Source organism: Tupaia chinensis, unplaced genomic scaffold (assembly GCF_000334495.1).
Source record: "Tupaia chinensis unplaced genomic scaffold, TupChi_1.0 Scaffold000074_1, whole genome shotgun sequence".
NCBI lineage: Eukaryota > Metazoa > Chordata > Mammalia > Scandentia > Tupaiidae > Tupaia > Tupaia belangeri.
The window spans coordinates 7,337,653-7,360,601 of record NW_006159534.1 but is presented as its reverse complement, the minus strand read 5'-3'; the positions used below and the strand labels follow the sequence as shown (position 1 = coordinate 7,360,601).

The 22,949-nt window shown below is 43.3% G+C and overlaps 1 protein-coding gene across 1 annotated transcript in view; it reads right to left on the bottom strand.

Annotated features, from left to right (window-relative positions):
* The window catches only part of FMN2 (formin 2), a 407,588-nt gene that overhangs the window by 376,791 nt on the left and 7,848 nt on the right, over positions 1 to 22,949 (bottom strand). Inside the window, 2 exon segments of the mRNA XM_027767852.1 lie at positions 21,485 to 21,607; positions 21,610 to 22,946. Coding sequence (XP_027623653.1) covers positions 21,485 to 21,607; positions 21,610 to 22,946 — 1,460 coding nt within the window.

The following is a 22,949-nucleotide window of genomic DNA, read 5'->3' as shown; positions in this document are numbered from 1 at the left end:
TGTCTCTCTCTCTTTTTCTCTCTAGCAAGTGCATGTACTGTCTAGCAATTAAAAAGAGAGAGAATAAAGAATATAAAAGAAGGTCTGAATAAACAAAGAAATCTTTCACATTATTTAAGAAGATGATACAAAAGTAACAATAGTCTTCAATTTAACCTACAACCTTAATAAAATCTCAAACACCATTGGGATTTTTTTAAGAAGCTCAACAGCCTATTCTGCATTATATGGAGGACCACAAGGGCCATATTGACAGACGAAGTCAACTTCGAAAAAGGAAATACTTCTTTTAGTGAAAAATCAGACATATTGCAGAGTCACACTTTAAGAACCATATGGTACTAACTGAGGGCAGAAAAACACATGTCAAAGGAAAGAATAAAAATCTCAGAAACAGACTTCTCTATATATGGGAATGATGCAAAAGTGGTATCAAAAATGAATGAATAAAAAGACCACTTACTAAATGATGTTTCAAAACCTGGCTTGCCCTGTGGCAAAAAATAAAACTAGATTCCTACATTACACATATGCTCTAGAAGATTCGAGATTAAAGGCATAAATGTAAAAGGTGAAGAGATAAAGTTAATAGAAGACTACAGAGAAAAGAATCTTTGTAACCCAGGAGTAATAAAGAATCTCTTTTTTTCTTTCTTTCCTTTCTTTCTTCTTTTCTTTTTTTATTGCCAGAGAGCATATGTGCTAACCAGGAAGGAACAGAGAGAGAGGGAGAGGGAGAAAGCACCCCGTAATGGGGCATGGTCATCCCTCAATCCATTCTCCACTGCTCCATCTCATCAGGATTTAGGGCATGCACACACACTTGCTCAATGTTTCTTTCAAGCTGCCCAGACCAGTACTTGAACCAGGATTTGAAACACAATTTGCCATGCAGCATCCAGTTTCCCTAACAACTAGGCTATAAGGCAAGTCTGAGAATTTCTTAAATGAAAAAAAAAAAAAAAAGATCTTTAAAAAGAGAGGGGAGATTACATTAAGTAATACTGTTCAACCAAGAACACTACAATTTTAAAAGAAGGATAAATATTAGGGGGAGATATCTGCAATATCTGAAACCAACTGCATAGAATTAAATGCACTCTAAATTGTTTAAGTAAGAAGATTTTTACATGCAATATTACTTGGCTTACTTGCCATATGGCAAAAAAATAAAACTAGATTCCTACATTACACATATGCTCTAGAAGATTCCCCAGGATGGCCACACCACAATCCCCTCTCTTCCATCCTCCTCTCCGGATTTGGGGCATGCACACACACACGCCCAGCGTGACTTTGAAGTTTCTGAGTCCAGGACTCAAACCACAGTCGGCTATGTGGGAGTCCAGTGATATAACCACAATGCCATCTGTTAGCCCCCAGGAAGCCTCATTACTCAGTACCATCTCTGCTGGTGGTTCCAGAACTCTGTTATTCCTCTACCACCTACACTAGTGGCATGGACATGCTCTACCCCCACACTGACCTCTGTAAAGTTAGCAACTGGACACAAGACTGTTAACATTGTTCCAGAAGAATTAGAGTCCCTCAGCTGTGGTGCAGCAGAAACAACATAAGTCTATCTTAGGTCTCATTGAGACCTTTAAAATTTGGCTCAAATTCAGTTCACCTAAGTCACATCTGAAACATCTGCAAGAGACTCTGAGAAACATCACTTTTAGATTTCTAACTTCTACCAGAAGAAGACTTAGAGGTGATCGATCATATACCCCTAACATTGGTAATAGAATAATATCTAGAAAATGCAAGGACTCTCCATGAATAAACAAGGGAAATCAGGAAACATTACTAAAAAAATTGTAAAAGTAATAAGCAGGCAATTCACAGATGAGTAAACCTAAATGGATATGAAATAGAGAAAGGTTTTCTCAAGGGTCATGACTATCTGAGACAAATGCAAAGTAAAAAGTTAAGCAATGAGATACTAATTCCCTCATTGAATTAGTAGAATTAGATAATGCCAACTTACTGTGCTAATGGAACATAACTGGAGAAGACATTCTGAAAACTAATCTGACAGTACCTAGTCAAATGGAGTAAACCTTTATTTATAATTGAACAATCCTACTGCTGAATATACATCCCAAAGAAGTTCTGACATAGGACCCTGTACAGGAATAGTCATCGGGTGTTTATTGTGGTGGCCATAAAGTTCAAGACTCTTAATGTTCTTCACAAGCATATGTTTAAATAAAACCCAGGGAATTCATCCAACACTACCACATGGCACAACTCTAAGAAAACAGGAACTGCATACAATAAGAGGTGAACAGTGCCCCCTGGTGTGGTACAACCTGGCAGAACTTCAACCTGTGGGAATACTATAAAACTAGATAGAAATTCATCCCTAAAAAAAGTGTAGTTTCTTTTTTCCCCCAAAGGCAGCTGAGTCCTAAAAACAAAGCAAGCAAGCAATAAAATGTGGTCTATAAAACAGTATTTGTATAAAAGAAACAATAGGCATGATGGGTTTTTTAAAAATACTTATTTATTTATTTTCATTCATTTATTTTAATTTAACCAGAGAGAGACATACAGAGAGGGAGGGAAAGTGAGAAAGCAAGCTACCAGGTCCAGGACTCGAACTGTTGTCAGACACATGGGAGTGTCCAGCACCTTAACCACAGCCGACCACAGTTGGAGCCCTAGACTTGGTTTGAAAATCTCACTAGGCATGTATGCATACATGCCCCAAATCCCTAGAGGAGAGTGGAGGAAAAGGTATTGCAGCATGGCCATACCCCCAGAGGGGATTTCTCACTTTTCCTCTCTCTGTCTTTCTCCGGCAAGCACATGCACCCTAAATCTGAAACATAACCTGTAAGAGACTCTAAGAAATGTCATTTTTAGATTTCTGACTTCTACCAGCAGGAGGTTTAGAGACAATGAAAAACCTTAAAAAAGAAAGAAGAAAGGAAAGAAGGAAGGAAGGAAAGAAGGAAGGAAGGAAGGAAGGAAGGAAGGAAGGAAGGAAGGAAGGAAGGAGAAAAAAGAAAGAGAAAGAAAAGGAAAGGAAAGGAAAGGAAAGGAAGGAAAGGAAAGGAAAGGAAAGGAAAGGAAGGAAAGGAAAGGAAAGGAAAGGAAAGGAAGGAAAGGAAAGGAAAGGAAAGGAAAGGAAGGAAAGGAAAGGAAAGAAAAGGGGGAAAGGAAAGGAAAGGAAAGGAAAGGGGAAAAGGAAAAGGAAAGGAGGAGAGGAGAGAGGAGTGGAGGGGAGGGGAGGGGAAGAGAGAGGAGAGGGGGAGGGGAGGGGAAGGAAAGGGAAGGAGGGGAGAGGAAAGGACTTTACAAAAATACATGCAATCTCAAAGACACCAAACACATGAAAGCAGTTTTTTAGGGGGAAAATGAAAATGCAGAGAATGGAACAAGGACAAAATAAAGAGTTTTGCACGGACTTATGACAGGAGTGTGTCCTGAACTGAGGAATATGACTAAACAGATTCTTCTTTTCCCAAGGACCAGGGAGAGGAACTGTCAATGAGATCAAAGACTACCAAGGAGAACATGAGATATCTGAAGAAGGACTGAAGCATTTAGGATAGGGCAAGGGCTAATAGAGACTGAATAACGAGACAAATGACATCTGATGCAAGCAAACATAGGTTAAAATCTGTATGTACATCCAACATGTAAAATATAGTATAGTTATCTGCATACAATGATATATAACAAACATATTAACATAATTAATACATATATTAAAAAATTTAAGGGCCAGCAGATGGTTTGGTGGTGAAGGTGATGGACTCCCACATGACCCTTCCTTCCTTCCTTCCTTCCTTCCTCCCTCCCTTCCTTCCTTCCTTCCTTCCTTCCTCCTTTTTTTTTTAAGGTTTTTCATTGTCTCTAAATCTCCTGCTGGTAGAAGTCAGAAATCTAAAAATGACATTTCTTAGAGTCTCTTACAGGTTATGTTTCAGATTTAGGTTGCATGTGCTTGCCGGAGAAAGACAGAGAGAGGAAAAGTGAGAAATCACCCTCCGGGGTATGGCCATGCTGCAATACCTTTTCCGCAGTTCAAGTCTTAGACCTGGCAGCTTGCTTTCTCGCTTTCCCTCTCTCTCTCTCTCTCTCTGGTAAGCACATATGCTCTTATAATAATTTTTTAAATAACACTAATAATAAATAAAATTAAATAATTCTGAAAAAATAAAAAAGAATTTATAAACTTTAGCACCATGGCCATAGGGGATTGTTGAAATGTTTCTGAACTAGGACTAGCCAGTACAGTTTCATATTTCAGTTTCCCCTCTTGCCTTGTAGAGAATGGACTGAAGAAGAATCAGACTGTGAACAGGACAATGTTGAGGCTGCTGTTGACAATGATCTGAACTAGGAAGGGTAGAGGCAACAGAAACAGATGTTAGAGGACCTATTAAAGAGGAATTTAAGAAAAGAATAGAGAGAACCAGCAGTTAGCATAATGGCTATGTCGCTGGACTCCCATGCAGTCGACCGCGGTTCACATCCCGGACCCGGTGGCTTAAAACTCATGCCAGGCGCGTGTGCATGCGTGCCCAAGATCCCGAGAGGAGAATGGAGGAGAAGGGATTGCGGCGTGACCACCCCCCCTGGGGGGTGATTTCTCGCTTTCTGTCTCTATGTCTCTCTCTGTCTGTCTGGTGAGGGCACACGCCCTATAGTGAAAATCTCTCCAAAAAAAAGAAAAGAATAGAGAAAATAGATTAATTTTAGGTGCAAATTATAAGAAGGATGAAGGAATCAAGGCTGTACAATAAAAAATGCCTTGAGGGAGACCAACAGATGGCATAATGGTTATGTCACTGGACTCCCACATAGTCAACTGCAGTTCAAGTCTCAGACCTGGAGACTTAAACTCATGCCAGGCATGTGTGTATGCATGCCCAAGACCCTGAGAGGAAAATGGAGGAGAAAGAATCACAATGTGTCCCCCCTAGGGGTTGATTTCTCACTTTCTGTATCTCTGTCTCTGTCTCTCTGGTGAGCAGATGCACCCTATAGCAAAAATCTCTATTAAAATAAAAAAATGCCTTGATTGGGAGACCTAGGAGGAGAGGGTGAAGAAAATAAATGTTGTTTTAGATATGGTGAATGTCCTAGGCCTGTGATATCTAAGTGACATCAGTTTAAAGCCCAGAAAAGTGATATGAACTAGAGATACAGATCTAGCAGTCCACTGGGAACTGAAGTTGGTCATGGAGCCAAGAGGGTACCTACAAAAGGAAATTGATTTCTCGGCCTTAGGGACTCAGCTAAAGCTAACCCTAAAGACACATGCTCAGCCCATATTATCCCAAAGCAGGTGAAAGCGAAAATGATCTGTGAATTTGGAGTCAAATGAGGTTCCTTGGAGAAATAATCCAAGACAGAGATTATAGGCTTCTAGGATCACTTTTTCACTTGCACTATATTTTTAGTCCAGCCAAATGTCTCTCCACCTAAATCATTGCAGTTCTTACTCTGTGCCCTGTCTTCAAAATATTGGGTCCAAAAGAGTCAATGCACTGCTGGACTTTTCTAAAAATAGAAGAGAGGCAGATCAAATCCTATATCCTGGAATAAACTGTAAGGATACTAGCCAAATTTTTTATACTCCCAAAGCCATCTAACCAAAATAGCACTGCAAGGAGAGTAAGATATAACTGGCTTGCAGAACATCTTGGGTAGCTGCAAAATATAACACCTCCCGCAGAGAGCTCGTATAACTTACCCTTTCCAATAGGCAAGTATTGGTTTAGGGGAAAAGAGCGGGCAATGATTTACAAGCATATAGGTTAAAAAATAAGTTACAGTGGGGACCAGCAGATAGCGTAATGTTTAGGTTGCTGGGCTCCCATGTAGTTGATCGCAGTTCAAGTCCTAGATCTGGTGACTTAAACCTCATGCCTGGTACATGTGCGCCCAAGATTCCAAGAGGGATGCAGGAAAAGGGACTACAGCGTGGCCAACCCCCTACGGAATGATTTCTCACTTTCTGTCTCTCTGTCTCTGTCTCTCCAGCAAGCACACAAGCACTAAAGCAAAAATCTCTCTAAAAAAATAAATAAGTTGCAAAAGATTATTGCTATTATTATCCCACTTCTTTCATTGCTTTTTTAAAAGATAAGACATGGCCCAGCCATGGTGGCACAAACAGGATGGTGCCCCTGTGTGACAACCGAGGCCACGTAGAAGGCCAGAGTCAGTTCCCAGCATGACATGGCAAGACCTCATCAAAATGTCTATCTTAGAGCCAGCTCCATAGCCTGGTTGTTAAGGTAGCCAGTTTCCCACAACCAGATAGTTTCAGTCCCAGACTGGACGACCTGAAAAACTTCCAGGCATGAGCGTGCCTGCTCCAAATTCCAGAAAGAAGGAAAGATGGCGGAGAAAGGATTGCAGTGTGACCATGCCCTTGGAGAGTTCTTTCTCCTCTCCCTTTCTGTCTCTCTGACAAGTTCAATACCTGCCCTCTAGCAAAAGGAAAAAAAAGGAAAAATTACCTATCTCAGGCTAGCTTGTGGTCCAGTAGTTAGGGCAGCCACTCTGTCTCTGTCTCTCCAGCAAGCACACAAGCACTAAAGCAAAAATCTCTCTAAAAAAATAAATAAGTTGCAAAAGATTATTGCTATTATTATCCCACTTCTTTCATTGCTTTTTTAAAAGATAAGACATGGCCCAGCCATGGTGGCACAAACAGGATGGTGCCCCTGTGTGACAACCGAGGCCACGTAGAAGGCCAGAGTCAGTTCCCAGCATGACATGGCAAGACCTCATCAAAATGTCTATCTTAGAGCCAGCTCCATAGCCTGGTTGTTAAGGTAGCCAGTTTCCCACAACCAGATAGTTTCAGTCCCAGACTGGACGACCTGAAAAACTTCCAGGCATGAGCGTGCCTGCTCCAAATTCCAGAAAGAAGGAAAGATGGCGGAGAAAGGATTGCAGTGTGACCATGCCCTTGGAGAGTTCTTTCTCCTCTCCCTTTCTGTCTCTCTGACAAGTTCAATACCTGCCCTCTAGCAAAAGGAAAAAAAAGGAAAAATTACCTATCTCAGGCTAGCTTGTGGTCCAGTAGTTAGGGCAGCCAGATGGCAAGGTTCAAATCTCAGACCTGAAGTCTTAAAAATCATGTGGCAGAGTGTGCATGCGTGGGTACAAACAGGTGGCCAAAATCTCAAAGGGATAGGGAAATAGAGAAGAGGTTGCAGCCTGACCACACCCTATGGGGAGGTGCTTTCTTCCTCTCCCTTGCTCTCTCTGCCTCTGATGAACTCACATACCCTATTGCAAATTTAAAAAAAAAAAAAAAAAAAAAACCTTTTTCTCCCCATGTTTGTGCTCTCTCTCTCGCTTATATTACAAAAAAAAACAAAAACAAAAAAAAACAAGTATCTTAGTAATGAAGCAGCTTTGGCCAGCAGGTGGCTTGATCGCACGTGGTTGACTGCACAGCTGGAGTCTCTTACCAGCAGGGCATGTGTGCCCGCACATATCGAAAATCCTGAGGGGAGAATGGAGGAGAAATCGCAGTGTGGCCAGTACTGGGGAGTGGTTTCTCACTTTCCCTTGGCTCAAGCGTGTTCTCTCTTTCTCGGTCTCTTCCTCCTACACAGCCTATAGCAAACTTTCAAAAATAAAAAGTAATGAAGTGACTCAATGTTCACAAAACTCTTCACAGATTACACAAAAGCATGTACTTGGGATCATGAAATAGTTCTATTCTAGTCCAAATGTTTCTTGACGGACTTAAACAAGCTGCAATTGTTTCCAGCCAATAAAACAAACAAAAGTAAAAATTCTAGGAGCTCTCAATATCTTTTATCCTTTCTTTCTTTCTTCCTTTTTTTTTTTTTTTTTTTTGAAAGGTTTTTGCTATAGGGTGCATGCGCTGGCCAGAAAAGACAGAGCGAGACAGAGAGACAGAAAGCGAGAAATCATCCCCCCACCAAGGGGGGATGGCCATGCCACAATCCTTTCTCCTCCATTCTCCTTTCAGGATCTTGGGCATGCATGCACAAGTGTCCAACGTGAGTTTTAAGTCACCAGGTCCAAGACTTGAACTGCGGTTTGCTATATGGGAGTCCAACAACAAACTGCTAGTCCCTATCCTTTCTTTTTTTTTTTAAAGAATTATTTAACTTTATTTATTTATTTATTTGGCCAGAGAGGGACAGAGAAAGAGAGAAAGGGAAAGTGATAAAGCAAGCCACCAGGTCCGGGGGGACTCGAACCATGGTTGGCCATGTGGGAGTTCAGTACCCTTATCTACCATACCACCTGCCAGCCCCAATACCTTTCAGGCTCCAAGAAATTTTTAATGTAAATGTGAACATCAGAATGTAATAGCATACTCAAAAATTCCTTGACAAAGTAAATGGAATAGTAGGAGAAATTGAAAACAACAAAAAATCAGTATGTTAAGTATATTGAAGTAAGGTAATTAATAGTACTGTGTTTATTGAGCAGTTCAAATTATAATAAGAAAAAAATGGAAAGCCTACATGACCAAGACTGGAAGACGACTTACTTTGCAGATAATGAGTCATTTTTCTTTTTAAAGAATTATTTATTTCATTTTATTTAACATTATTTTTGTAAATTTTGCTACAGGGGCCATGTGCTCATTAGAGAAAGAGAGAGGGGGATGGAGGGAAACTGAGAAAGCAAGTCACCAGATTCAGGACTTGAATCTCTGTGGGGACACGTTTAGAGAGAGACCCTGAGGTGTGGGGACATGTTCTGAGCAAACACCACCCATCCTTTTGGGCTTTGGCAGAACCTTGTAATTTGTGCTTTCCTTGACCTTCGCTGCAGACAGAACAAGGGTGGAACTGCTAGGGGCGTTCCAACAGACACATCTGGTGGAAGTCAAGAGACATCTTGACCCCAATTAGCAAAGTCCAATCCCTGCTCTGCATCTGAAAGGTTCTTTAGCCTTCTCTGGGTGTGGTGGTGTAGCCTTCCGGAGAAGTTCTTTAGCCTTCTTCCCCACACCGACAGCTAGACTTCTCTGCATTAGAAAAGAAGATAATGGGACTTTCTCTTGGTGGGATTATCACCAAGGGATACACCTGGCCCAATATGACCACGCCCTTATAGATTTGTTATCTGCTTCTTATTGCCTGTAACCTAGCAAGGGATCTATGAAGTGTCGTAAAATATACATGTGTAGTGTCTCTTTGTATAATAAATAAAGATGCCCAGTTTGTCTGGGTGGCCCAAGCAGCGGCTCAAGTATGGAACAAGTTGCTTGGGCTACCTAGGCTCAGGCTACCTGTGTCCACTTCCAGTCTATCTCTTTGTCTCATTCTTTCCAATTCCCTGGTCCTCTCAAGATGAAGGGCTTCCTCTTTCTCATCCTCTTTCTCTTCCTCACCAGCAGCCTCCTGATCATGATTCAGCTAGAGCCAAGCCCCAGGGCGGATGCCAACAAATTCCAGTGGGCCATGTAGGATTCCAGCAGCAAGCACCATGCCACCTGCTGGCCTCCAGGTAATGAATCTAAAAGGACTTGCCTAGTATTGTACAAATAGAAAGACTCTACATACTTTAAATCCTTGGTTCATCCATGTACAATACAGATTTCCCTTTCATACATTTCATAAAACAGGATCAACCGCCATGCACAATCACTATGTCAGTGTTCATAAACGTAAGGTCTTACATCCACATTAGATAGTAAGAATCTAAACAATCCAAATCTCCTTCAGCATCAATCAGAACTATCAAGGTCAAGGATCAGCTGCTGTCGTATATGCTGATAGATGCTGATACTTGGCAGGCTGAGACCACATGGTAAACCTGGGTTTGAATCCCAGCCCACCCTAAAAGCCAGGCAAGGTGACACATGCCTATATATGCCTTTATGTCCCAGTATTCAAGAGGCTGAGGCAGAGCAAGACCCTGACAGGAAAAAAAAAAAAAGAATGATTTAATTTTATTTAATAATCGTTATTTTTTAATTTGACCAGAGAGAGACACAGAGGGAAATGGAGACAGCAAGCTACTAGGTTCGGAATTCAAACCACACATCACCTGCTGGCCCAAGGAAAAAAATTTCTTTAAAAATATTATAGGGGCCATAGTGGTTAAGGCCCTGGACTCCCACATGGCCGACCACGGTTCAAGTCCCAGACTTGGTGGCTTGTTTTCTCACTTTTCTCTCTTTCTCTCTGTCTCTTTCTTTCTAAAGGGAGGGTGGGGAAGAGGAAGCAGCAGTTGACCCCCACAATGTTTATGTTCTCTCTCTCTCTCTCTGTCTCTCTCTCTCTGGTCAAATTGGAAAAAATAATAATAAATAAAATTAAATAAATAATTCTTTTTTTAAAAAAACTATCAAGGTTGGGCCCAGCAATTGGCATAATGGTTACGTCACTGGACTCCCAAGTAGTCAACCATGGTTCGAGTCCCAGACCCTGTGGCTTAAACTCACACCAGGTTCATGTTCATGCATGCCCAAAATCCCAAAAGGAGAATGGAGGAGAAGGAATTACAACATGGCCATCCTTCTTAGGGGGTGATTTCTTGCTTTCTGTCTCTCTGTCTCTCTCTATCCTTCTGGTAAGCGCACATGCTCTATAGCAAAAACCTCTTCAAAAAAAAAGAATAATTCTCTTCCATAGTTAGTGGCACCTTCTTACAGCATCCAGTAGCTGTAATTATTTGTTCTTACAATTTTGTAAAGTTCCCTTATTTCTTTCTTTCATGATTGAGAGACAGAGAGAGGGAGAGAGAAAGACAATACCTCCAACAGGGTCTTGATGCTGTGACCCACCCCCAGCATCAGCCAGCCCCCGGGGTATACAGGGAGGTTTCCAGACTTTAAACCCACCTGGGATTGCTTCTCAGGGCATTATGTTTTATTGCTGCACAATTACATCTCAATGAAAATAATTAATTCCAACTGTTCAAAAAGGTTAGCAATTTTCCAGTTTAAATCCAAGTAGGTTGTTTTTTTTTTTTTTAAGAATGATTTATTTATTTAACTCCATTCACTATCATTATTTTTTAATCTGACCAGAGAGAGAGAGAGAGAAAGGGAACGTGAGAAAGCAAGCCACCAAGTCTGGGACTCAAACTGTGGCCGGCCATGTGGGAATCCAGCGCCTCTAACCACCATGCCACCTGCTGGTCCCCCAAGTAGGTTTGATTCCCATTAGGAAACCTGGATATTCAACCTACCACATCACTCCCCGTGCCCCCCCCCAAAAAAAAAGTGGTAAATGAAACATCTTCAAGACCTCAGTATATTCAGTAACTACTACACTAACCTGTGCACGGCAAGACACAGAATAGGTATTTGTGGATGGGCTGATAGAAGAATATATGATAGATGGATGGACTTGAGCAGGCAAGAAAGGAAGGGCAGGAAAGGCAAGAAAGAATTCCTAAGAAGCATATTCAATATGATATCGACAGTAAGTACAGAGGCAGAGAGATGACGACCAGTTAGGTCAAGCTGGAAAAGACTCAAAGAGAACATGGAAATTCAATCAGCCCTTGCCAAATCTAAATCAACAGAGACACATCATTTGTTCCAAGAGGGTGAAACTGTAAGACAAAGGCACAAAGTTGGGAAAATAAAATACATGCTCATAAAATAGTAAGCAGACTACTTTGTCTAAAGTAGAGAGTTTACGAAGGAAATTGTAGGAGGGAAGGACTGCTAAATTCTCAGTTACAGCCAGATGCTGCGCAGACCATAAACACCGTGGGCGTCAACTGCTGCTTCCTCTTCCCCACCCTCCCTACGGTTCAAGTCCCAGACTTGGTGGCTTGTTTTCTCACTTTTCTCTCTTTCTCTCTGTCTCTTTCTTTCTAAAGGGAGGGTGGGGAAGAGGAAGCAGCAGTTGACCCCCACAATGTTTATGTTCTCTCTCTCTCTCTCTGTCTCTCTCTCTCTGGTCAAATTGGAAAAAATAATAATAAATAAAATTAAATAAATAATTCTTTTTTTAAAAAAACTATCAAGGTTGGGCCCAGCAATTGGCATAATGGTTACGTCACTGGACTCCCAAGTAGTCAACCATGGTTCGAGTCCCAGACCCTGTGGCTTAAACTCACACCAGGTTCATGTTCATGCATGCCCAAAATCCCAAAAGGAGAATGGAGGAGAAGGAATTACAGCATGGCCATCCTTCTTAGGGGGTGATTTCTTGCTTTCTGTCTCTCTGTCTCTCTCTATCCTTCTGGTAAGCGCACATGCTCTATAGCAAAAACCTCTTCAAAAAAAAAGAATAATTCTCTTCCATAGTTAGTGGCACCTTCTTACAGCATCCAGTAGCTGTAATTATTTGTTCTTACAATTTTGTAAAGTTCCCTTATTTCTTTCTTTCATGATTGAGAGACAGAGAGAGGGAGAGAGAAAGACAATACCTCCAACAGGGTCTTGATGCTGTGACCCACCCCCAGCATCAGCCAGCCCCCGGGGTATACAGGGAGGTTTCCAGACTTTAAACCCACCTGGGATTGCTTCTCAGGGCATTATGTTTTATTGCTGCACAATTACATCTCAATGAAAATAATTAATTCCAACTGTTCAAAAAGGTTAGCAATTTTCCAGTTTAAATCCAAGTAGGTTGTTTTTTTTTTTTTTAAGAATGATTTATTTATTTAACTCCATTCACTATCATTATTTTTTAATCTGACCAGAGAGAGAGAGAGAGAAAGGGAACGTGAGAAAGCAAGCCACCAAGTCTGGGACTCAAACTGTGGCCGGCCATGTGGGAATCCAGCGCCTCTAACCACCATGCCACCTGCTGGTCCCCCAAGTAGGTTTGATTCCCATTAGGAAACCTGGATATTCAACCTACCACATCACTCCCCGTGCCCCCCCCCAAAAAAAAAGTGGTAAATGAAACATCTTCAAGACCTCAGTATATTCAGTAACTACTACACTAACCTGTGCACGGCAAGACACAGAATAGGTATTTGTGGATGGGCTGATAGAAGAATATATGATAGATGGATGGACTTGAGCAGGCAAGAAAGGAAGGGCAGGAAAGGCAAGAAAGAATTCCTAAGAAGCATATTCAATATGATATCGACAGTAAGTACAGAGGCAGAGAGATGACGACCAGTTAGGTCAAGCTGGAAAAGACTCAAAGAGAACATGGAAATTCAATCAGCCCTTGCCAAATCTAAATCAACAGAGACACATCATTTGTTCCAAGAGGGTGAAACTGTAAGACAAAGGCACAAAGTTGGGAAAATAAAATACATGCTCATAAAATAGTAAGCAGACTACTTTGTCTAAAGTAGAGAGTTTACGAAGGAAATTGTAGGAGGGAAGGACTGCTAAATTCTCAGTTACAGCCAGATGCTGCGCAGACCATAAACACCGTGGGCGTCAACTGCTGCTTCCTCTTCCCCACCCTCCCTTTAGAAAGCATTGCCATCCCCTAATCTCACAGTCACACCCCCATCACATGCTTTCTTTACCCAAATCCCAAGAAAACTAAAGTGTCTGATAAAGTGACAAAAATGCTTACCATCACAGAAAATGAAAAAGGAAAGAAAAAAAAGAAGGAAAGAAAGACATGATGTATTAAACAAGCATTTTACAAAACAAAAAACAAACCAACAACTAAGGACTAGAAATATTAATTTAAGAGCATGTCAGTAGCATGGTGGTTGGGCAGCTAGATCTGCATGACCCAGACCCAGCATCAGGGAGGCCAGCAGATGGCATAGTGGTTAAGGCGCTGGACTCCATATGGCCAACCATGGTTCAAGTCCCAGACCCGGAGGCTTGAAACTCATGTCATGTGCATGTGTGTGTGTACCCCCAAATCCTAAGAGGAGACACAGAAGAGAGGAGATTGTGGTGTGGCCATCCCCTATTGGGGGTGCTTTCTCATTTTCCCCTCTCTCTTTCTGTCTCTCTCCTCCAGCAAGCACACAAGCTGTCTGGCAAACTTGGGAGAAAGAAAAGAAGAAAGAGAGAAAGAGCAATTTTCGATTAGTATCTAGTCAATTTATATTCTACCAAGTTTTGGTATATAATTTCAGAGTTGCTTTAACAAATTTGGTTCTGACTACTATGAACAATGCAGTTTATTATGGCAAAAAATCAAGTCAGGGAAGCAAATAGCACCAGTCAAGTGCCTCCTACATATCAGGCAAATTTGTAGGGGCTATTTTAATTAACATAATTAATTTTAAATTACTCCACCATCTTCAAACATAATGAGGAAAATTACTTGAGAGTCACTTAGCAAGGCTAGGATGCAACTCTATCTAAAATAATAGTAGTTAGAATAACTACTTCTACCATCATCCAACTGTATGTTTTCAGTACTTTTAAAATAGAATCAAAAGGAAAAGCACCTGTTCCATTTCAAATATGTATGGCTTATATCCAAATACCTAAATGCACTTAAAACTAGGCCAGTCCTCAGCTCATAAAACAATCATTAAAATCCATCACTGAAGCTACTTGACTTCAGTCCAAACCACGGTCCTAAAGAAACCACGGGAAAGGATGCTCCAGACCAAACTAAAATGATCTGAGAACAGCGTTCCTAGTCCTAGCTTACGCTAACAAATTCTATAATGACATAAGGAACTCAGTAAGATAGTATTTAGGGAAAAGGATAGCTTCCTGAAACCCCCATTCCTCTTATAGTAAGTAAGACATTATAAACATCAGGGATGATTCTGACCATTTATGTATCAGACATTACCTATACATCTATACTCTAGCCACTGCTACAACTAGAAATCAGATAGCTCCTGGCCTGAAAAAATTCCATGTATGGGGCCAGCAGGTGGTATGGTGGATAAGGGCGCTGGACTCCCACACAGCTGACTACAGTTGGAGTCCCAGACCTGGTAGCTTGCTTTCTCACTTTCCCTCTCTCTCTCATTCTGTTCCTCTCTGGTCAATTTAAAACAGGCAAACTAAATAAATAAATTAAATAAATAAAGTTAAATAAAATAATTTTTTTTTAATTTCATGTAATGGGGCCAGCAGGGGGTGTGGTGGTTAAGGCACTAGACTCCCATATGGCCAACCCTGGTTCAAGTCCCGACCTGGCATATTGAAAATCATACTGGGCACATGTGCATGCATGTCCAAAATCCCAAGAGGAGTATGCAGAAGGGGTTACAGTGTGGTCATCATCCCCATCCCTACCAAAAGAATGATTTTTTCTTTCTTTTTTTTTTTTAGAGAGGTTTTTGTTGTAGGGCGCATGCCCTCGCCAGGAAGACAGAGACAGAGAGAGAGAAAACGAGAAATCACCCTCTGGGGGGATGGCCACGCCGCAATCCCTTCTCCTCCATTCTCCTCTCGGGATCTTGGGCACACACGCACACGTGCCCACCGTGAGTTTTAAGCCACCGGGTCTGGGACACAAACCGCGGTTGACTACATGGGAGTCCAGCGACATGGCCATTATTCTAACTGCTGGTCCCCAGAAGAACGATTTTTCATTCTCCCTCTCCCTCTCTCTCCCTAGCAAGAGCACATGCCCTATGGCATAAACAAACAAAACAAACAAACAAACAAAAACCTATATAATATTAAAACAAACCAAAAGAGAAAATGTTTACTCCTAGAGTCCCCTCTTCTGATAGCTAAATCAAGATAGTTGAGACTCATACAACCAATGTTATAAAGTGTATTATTAATTAGCTACTCCTCCAAAAACTCATTAATCCCCTAGGTTTTATTTTATTCACACAACAGATTTGTGCTACAGGACATGCGTACTTTTAGGAGAGAAAGACAGTGGGAAAATGAGAAATCACTCTCCAGGGGTGATGGCCATGCCACAATTCCTTTTTCTCCATTCTCCTCCTGAGACTTTGAGCATACATGCACACATGCCCGGTGTGATTTTTCAAGCCACTGGGTTCAGACCCTGAACTATAGTTTACAATGGGAAAGTCCAGCACCTTAACCACTATGCCACCTGATGGCCCCAGATTTGGTTTTCTAAGGACATATCCTAGCGGCCACTTACTAGCTTAATGTCCTTAGGAAAGTTACTTTGTTTGTCTGAGACTTGATTTGTTCACTGAAGAAATGATAATAAATAGCTATCCTCAAGTTGTAAAGTTTAAAGAGAATTATGTAATCCACTAAAACGGAACCTGGCATTTAGTGGAAGTTTAATAAATACAGCTATTAATAATACTGTAATTACAGGATTTACAAGCCAATGACAAACTGATCAGAAAAATCAAATTACAAGGAATTGGCCAGGAAGAGATTTAAGACAGCTCTAAGAATAAATAGTTGATAGTGAGGAAACTGTCAAGAAACTACGGAGTTTCAAGAAACCAGAAACTGGGGAACCAGCAGTTAGCGTAATGGCTATGTCGCTGGACTCCCACGTAGTCGACCACGGTTCACATCCCGGACCCGGTGGCTTAAAACTCACGCCAGGTGCATGTGCGTGCATGCCCAAGATCGCAAGAAGAGAATGGAGGAGAAGGGATTGCAGTGTGACCATCCTCCCTGGGGGGTGATTTCTCGCTTTCTGTCTCTATGTCTCTCTCTGTCTGTCTGGCAAGCACACGCGCCCTAGAGCGAAAAACCTCTCCAAAAAAAAAAAAAAAGAAACCAGAAACTGCAAGCTTCAGGCCACCAGCCCGTGTATTTCAATAGCTGAGGGCATCACTAATGTTTTCACATGAAGCAACAATGATGCTCCTAAAAATGAGATCGAGCCCTTTAAAACATCACATTTTTATTGTATGTGTCTAAGAAAAGACAAGTAAGTACATAACTAACTTTGGAAAGATTCCTATCAAAAGTGATTTAGCGGGGACCAGCAGTTAGCATAATGGCTATGTCGCTGGACTCCCATGTAGTCGACCACGGTTCATATTCCAGACCCAGTGGATTAAATTCACACCAGGTGCGTGTGCGTGCATGCCCAAGATCCTGAGAGGAGAATGGAGAAGGGATTGCGGTGTGCCCACTCCCCCGGGAAGTGATTTCTCGCTTTCTGTCTCTCTGTCTCTCTGGCGAGCACACACGCCCTATGGCAGAAACCTCTCCCCCACCCCCTAAAAAAGTGATTTAGCATCACAAATTTAACATGTTAGATATCTAAATTTTTTACATTTTATGTATTTGTATTTTTTAATTTGACCAAAACAAGACAGAGAAAGAAAGAGAAAGTGAGAAAGCAAGCCACCGGTCCAAGATTCAAGCCACAGTCAGCCATGTGGGAGTCCAGTGCCTTACCACCTGCCAGCCCAGATGTCTAAATTTTAAGTAATTACAAAAGTCTATTACCAAGCCTCTGCTATACTTGATGTGTAAAGGGACCTCTCAAATCTTAGAAGCAATTATTTTATCTACTAAACACTATAAAAAGATATATCTCAAACAAATTCACTGTGAAATATTTAAATGCAATGGCCTAAGACAGCATCAGCTAAAACAAGATAAAGTTTTGGTCTCCCTCACTGCGAAATGTGTTTATAACTATCAAATAAACACAAACATGCGCCATGGAAATCCCTTCTCATTTGAATATTCTCCCCACATTTGGAAGGCAGTAGCTAGCAGAAAACATCTGTTCCTTCCTGCAGAGCTGACAACCTTCATTCTCTGGTTTAAAAATACAAGACGTTTATGGAAGCTTATACATCTAATGATCACCTGCTTCAAAGCCAGCTGGCAATTCATTGATCCAAATTCATACAAAATTAAGGCCAAAAAACAATGTCCCAAAGGACAATGCTAGTGCTTCCCAAGCCTCTGGTAACTTCCAAGACACCCATAAAATAGCAAAGGATGGTTAAAAACAACAAAAAGCAAGGGGGATGCCAGATGACAAGAAAAGCGTCAACAGCTGAGAAACAGGGCCTGTGTCAGTCTGGATTCACTCTACCACTGCAAGAAGAGTTTCCATGAGGGCCGCCTAGAGAAAATCTGGCTCACTTTGGCCAGCAATCACCCTTCCTCTAGCCCAAAAGAGGCCAGATGTTCAACCACTGAAGAAATACACCTTATTAAAAACAGAAACTGGAAAAATCTCCTAAGCAAAGCCTTCAATTCTGTAACAATGTTAGAAGCAGCTTTTGCTCTATCTGTTGCCTTAAAGCGTTGAACACCCAAACATGAGTAATAAGCAAGGATATTGAGACTAGACTCAGCTTCTATTTCTGGCTCTGCCTCTGAATGAATCACGGTGTGATGACCTTAAGAAAGTTATTCCACCTTTCTCTACTTCCGTTTCCCCATTAGTCATAAGGTTAGGTTAAACCTACAGATTCTTTTTTTCTGAACAGTGCAGAGTGATTGAGGTAAAGACATAGATATTTCTGCTGGTTATGGCCCAACTGTATCCAACCATCAATACAAAGTAGGTAATTCCATATTAAGATGACAAACTCTGCACTCTTAATCTGCACTGTAAAAAAAAAAAAGCTTGCCTAGGCAGAAAAATGCAGGTGCTTCCTAAACAGAACTCAGAATTATAAGACTCCCAAATTTCAAAATTGGAAAGACTTAAAATGCAGCACAAGTTCCAAGAATACAAAATACAATTTTCTTAATCTAAGGAAAACAATACTTGAACCTATTTAGGGTCCTATGATCTTTCAGGGCTCTGTTTCACCCTCTGTCGAGTCCTCATACCTTACACACTGCCAAGGAGACAAGCCATTGCATCCGGATGCTCCTAGAACATTGCCCTGCATATCTCCATACCTATACTTATACTTTCCTGTATGCTGACTTACTCCATGTCCCCTCTTCATCTGGTGGGTCTTGGAAAGGTGGAACAATGACTTCACGATCTGCGTGTGTGTGTTGCCTACCATCTAATATATTGTCTGGCACAACATGACTACTCAACATACGTACGCACACACACACACACACACTCACAACAGACAGTGCATACATATAGAAGTCATATATATGTTTGTATCCCCACTCATATGCTAAATGAATGAAATGAACAAATTCTCAGTCTTCTGCTACTAGGAATAGCAATTGTTAATATTAATGACTGATAATCTGAATTGTGGATTATTTTCACTTTTTAAGAAATACAAATAATGGGAACCAGCAGTTAGCGTAATGGCTATGTCGCTGGACTCCCACGTAGTCGACCGCGGTTCGTGTCCCGGACCCGGTGGCTTAAAACTCACGCTGGGCGCGTGTGCGTCGTGCCCAAGATCCCGAGAGGAGAATGGAGGAGAAGGGATTGCGGCGTGACCATCCCCCCTGGGGGGTGATTTCTTGCTTTCTGTCTCTATGTCTCTCTCTGTCTGTCTGGCGAGCGCACGCGCCCTACAGATAATATCATCTAGACATAGAGAAAATAACAGGTTGTCAGAAAAGTCATGACACATTTTTGCAACATAGAAAAAAATACGTCATGACTTTCCTGGCAACCCAATACCTGAGGGCTTACCAATATTAACTTCACAAAATTAACTCAAGAACTTTTGGATCTTTTTCAAAAAGTGGCCTTTGGGATCAGCAGTTGGAGTAATGGCTATGTCACTGGACTTCCATGTAGTCGACCACGGTTTGAGTCCCGGACCCGGTGGCTTAAACTTACACGGGCATGTGCGTGCGTGCCCAAGATCCCAAGAGGAGAATGGAGGAGAAGGGACTGCGGTGTGGCCATCCCCCCGGGGGGTTATTTCTGGCTTTCTGTCTCTGTCTCTGTCAAGTGCTCGCGCCCTATAACAAAAACCTCTCCAAAAAAGTGATCTTTTTTTGTAAACAATTATCTAGTGGGTGTAAGACTTCAAACATCTTTTTACTGAATCTATACAATAAAGAAAAGGAAGAAAAAAATGGGAAAAAACACATGCAAAATGAGAAGAGTCCACTTTCAAGCATAAGAATATCTAAATACAAAATAGAAGGTAGTCCCTAGATGAAAATTAAAATGTGGAAAGGCTCAGCCTGGTAGCATAGTTGGTAGCAAACTGAACTGCAGTGCTGGAAGCCACATGGCCAACCACAGGTTTGAATCCCTAGGGCTGGCCTGAAAACCCACTAAGCACATGAGCCATGCCTAAGAACCTGACAAGCTGCAGGGCTAGGGGCAAGGGGTGGGATTGGCGTAATGAGACTGTGTCAAGGTGCCTCTCTTTTTCTCTTTCTCATCCACAGACACACATGATTATGATTAACATATATAACACTTTCCTTAAAATGTGGTCAACAAAAGTGCTACCACAACATTAACAGTATTTTGCCAATAAAAAACTAGCCATCCTCATTAAGACATTTACCTCATTTTACAGATAACCTAATTGCATTTGGGAAAAAAAAAGACTTAAGATTTTTGCCATATTTATATGCATTCACTGGAGAGAGAGAAAGACAGAGAGGAAATGAGAAATCACACCCCCCAGAAGAGATGGCCACACTGCAATCCCTTCTTCTGCATTCTTTTCTTGGGATCTTGGGCATGCACATGCACACACACACACACATCTGGTGCTATATTCAAGCCACCAGGTTAAGGACTCAAACCACGGTAGGCCATGTGGGAGTTCAGTGCCTCAACCACTGTGTCACATGCTGGCCCCGCATTTGAAATTTTTAACCATTCAAATATCTGTTACAAATCCACCTGTACTAGCATAAAATTAATTTTTCCCTATTCATTAAATTCTAAAGCTATATTTCATTCAATAATTAGGAGAAGATGCTAAGTTAACAAACTGACACTCTACTAGTGGGCCTTGGGATTGGATAAACGAATTATATTACCAGACATTTGCCACAATAAACTGACCCTTTAACTGTGCTTTATGCCACCCTGTGTGTGAGGGCTTATCACAAATGCTAAGGTAGAGAGATATCAGGTGGACCAGATGTGCTTTGGGCCTTCTTACATTCACTGTTTCCAAATCAAAGCCTGTTCAGACAGGACCATGAAACCAAGTGGAAATGAACCCTAATATTCTATTTTCTTACTGATTTTCTAGTAGCATGTATCAGACTTGCTTGCATCAGCAAACAGGAGTACCTATTTTACTAAGTTTGGTCATGCAGATTAATCTGCATGACCAAACTACATATTATGTGCCTATACAATTGAACAGTCCGATGACTTTGATGGTACTAAGATAAATCGTTTGCGCCTTCATTAGAAAAGGCCATGACCAAGTTTGTTCTTTTTCATGCCGAGGTGATGAGAAAGTTAAGAGAAGAATGATGGTTTAGCTGACAAGTCAAGCAAGGAATTTATCGGCCTGGTATGACCCTAAACATAGAGAAGGCAGATATTTTGATAAAAGGGGCAGCCCTTCCTAGAAATTACTTAGGGCAGAGACAACCAACCAAGTGGCTCCCTGTACTGCCACATAAGAAAACAGAAACCCAGCAAGTCAGTCCAAGGCATTTCACCAAGGGGTCGAGTTGAGTGGAAGAGGATTCCCTATGAAGAAGAGGCGTGCCACTAGCAGGTCTAGGGGGCTTTCAGAGCCCAGAGAGGACAGGTGGCAGGGGAAGACCCTTATTGGCAGGCGACGTGGGACCTGGAGGCCGGCCGCAAGGCGCGCTCACCTGTGAACACGTTCTGGAAGCCATCCGCCGGCTTAGCGGTCAGTGCCAGGGGTGCCCCGCCGCCGCTGTCCGCGGCCACTCCACGCTCCAGCAGGTGCGGCGCGCCCCCAGCCAGGGGCGCGCCAGCTCCTCGGTCCAGTCTGCGGAGCGGCTCAGGCCGCCCGCCAGGCCGCTGTCCGCCCGGTGCTTCTTGGCCTGAACAGCCGCAGAGGTCACAGCAGTTCTGGATCCCCGGCTGAGGGAGGGCTCCAGCCGCCTCTTAATCCTGGGGCTCTGGCTGGGGGACTGAGACGGGGAGTGGTTGGGCGAGCTGAGCTGCCGGGTGGTGGTCTTGATGTAGCAGGGGGTGATGAGCGGGTAGGGCTTGAAGCAGCGCGGGCTGGGTGCGGGACTCCCGGGCAGAGAGGTGGCCGTGGGGGTGGCAGTCCCTGGTGCCCCCTCCTCTGCTTCTGCTCCCAGCCTTTGCGAGGCTTCTCCCACCTCCGGGCCCCACTCCTCCCCTGGAGAGCCCCGAGGGGCATCCTCAAAAGCATCCTCCTCACCCTCCTCATCCGTGTCCCCAGTCCCTCCATCGGGGGGTCCAACCGCGCCCTCCCCTGGCCCGGCCACAGGAAATGCGAAGGCCTCAGGTGAGGACGAGTCTACAGTCTCCGGCTGGGCCGCGAGGAGGCCAGGCGCCTCAGAGGCCAGACGGCTGCTTGGAGAGGACGGCTGTTGGGGCACCCGGGGCTCGGGGGCCAGGCTCTCGGGTAGGTCGGAGAGCGCGGACAGCGCCTGCTCTGTGTCCTGACTGGCGGGGGCCTCCCCAGTCCCGCCACTCGGCCCCAACAGGAACCGGTCAAGGCCCAGAAAGGCCCCGAGCTGAGGGGACGCGACAGTGGGGGGCGCTGCAGGCTCCTCGCAGCCCTGGAGCTGCTGCTGCTGGAGCTGCTGCTGCTGCTGCTGCAGGCGGATCGCCTGCTGAATGTCTGAAAGCAAATCCTCCTGCTCCGCGGCAGAGTGAAAACTATAGATGTCCGTGTCCGAGCCCGAACTGGTCCTTGGTCCATCCTGCGCCCCTGCTGCAGTTTCCAAATCCTGAGCGACCGCCTGGCTCCCGACCCCAGCCTCAGCTGGCCCAGAACCACCTGAACGGGTCACCTCAAAGGGGTCCGCACACTCGGTATCCGACAGGCCCGTCTCATCAGCAGAGAGGCTGAGGTCCGGGGTCTTGGTGACCAGGGAATGAGCGCTGTCCAGCTCCCCGGTCTGCAGGGCCTGAGAGTCCAGCACATCCTCGCGGGAGCCGCCGGCGCTTTTCCCCTTGGACAGGTTCTTCCTGATCCGCAGGTTGGAAAACACCGAGGCTCTGGAGTCCGACTTGCTCTTCTTCTTGCCTGGCTCCCCGACGCCCCCTCCCCCTTTGCCGTGCTTACCCAGCGCCTTCTTGCCCCCGCTCCCCTTCTTTGTGGCTTCCACATCCCTG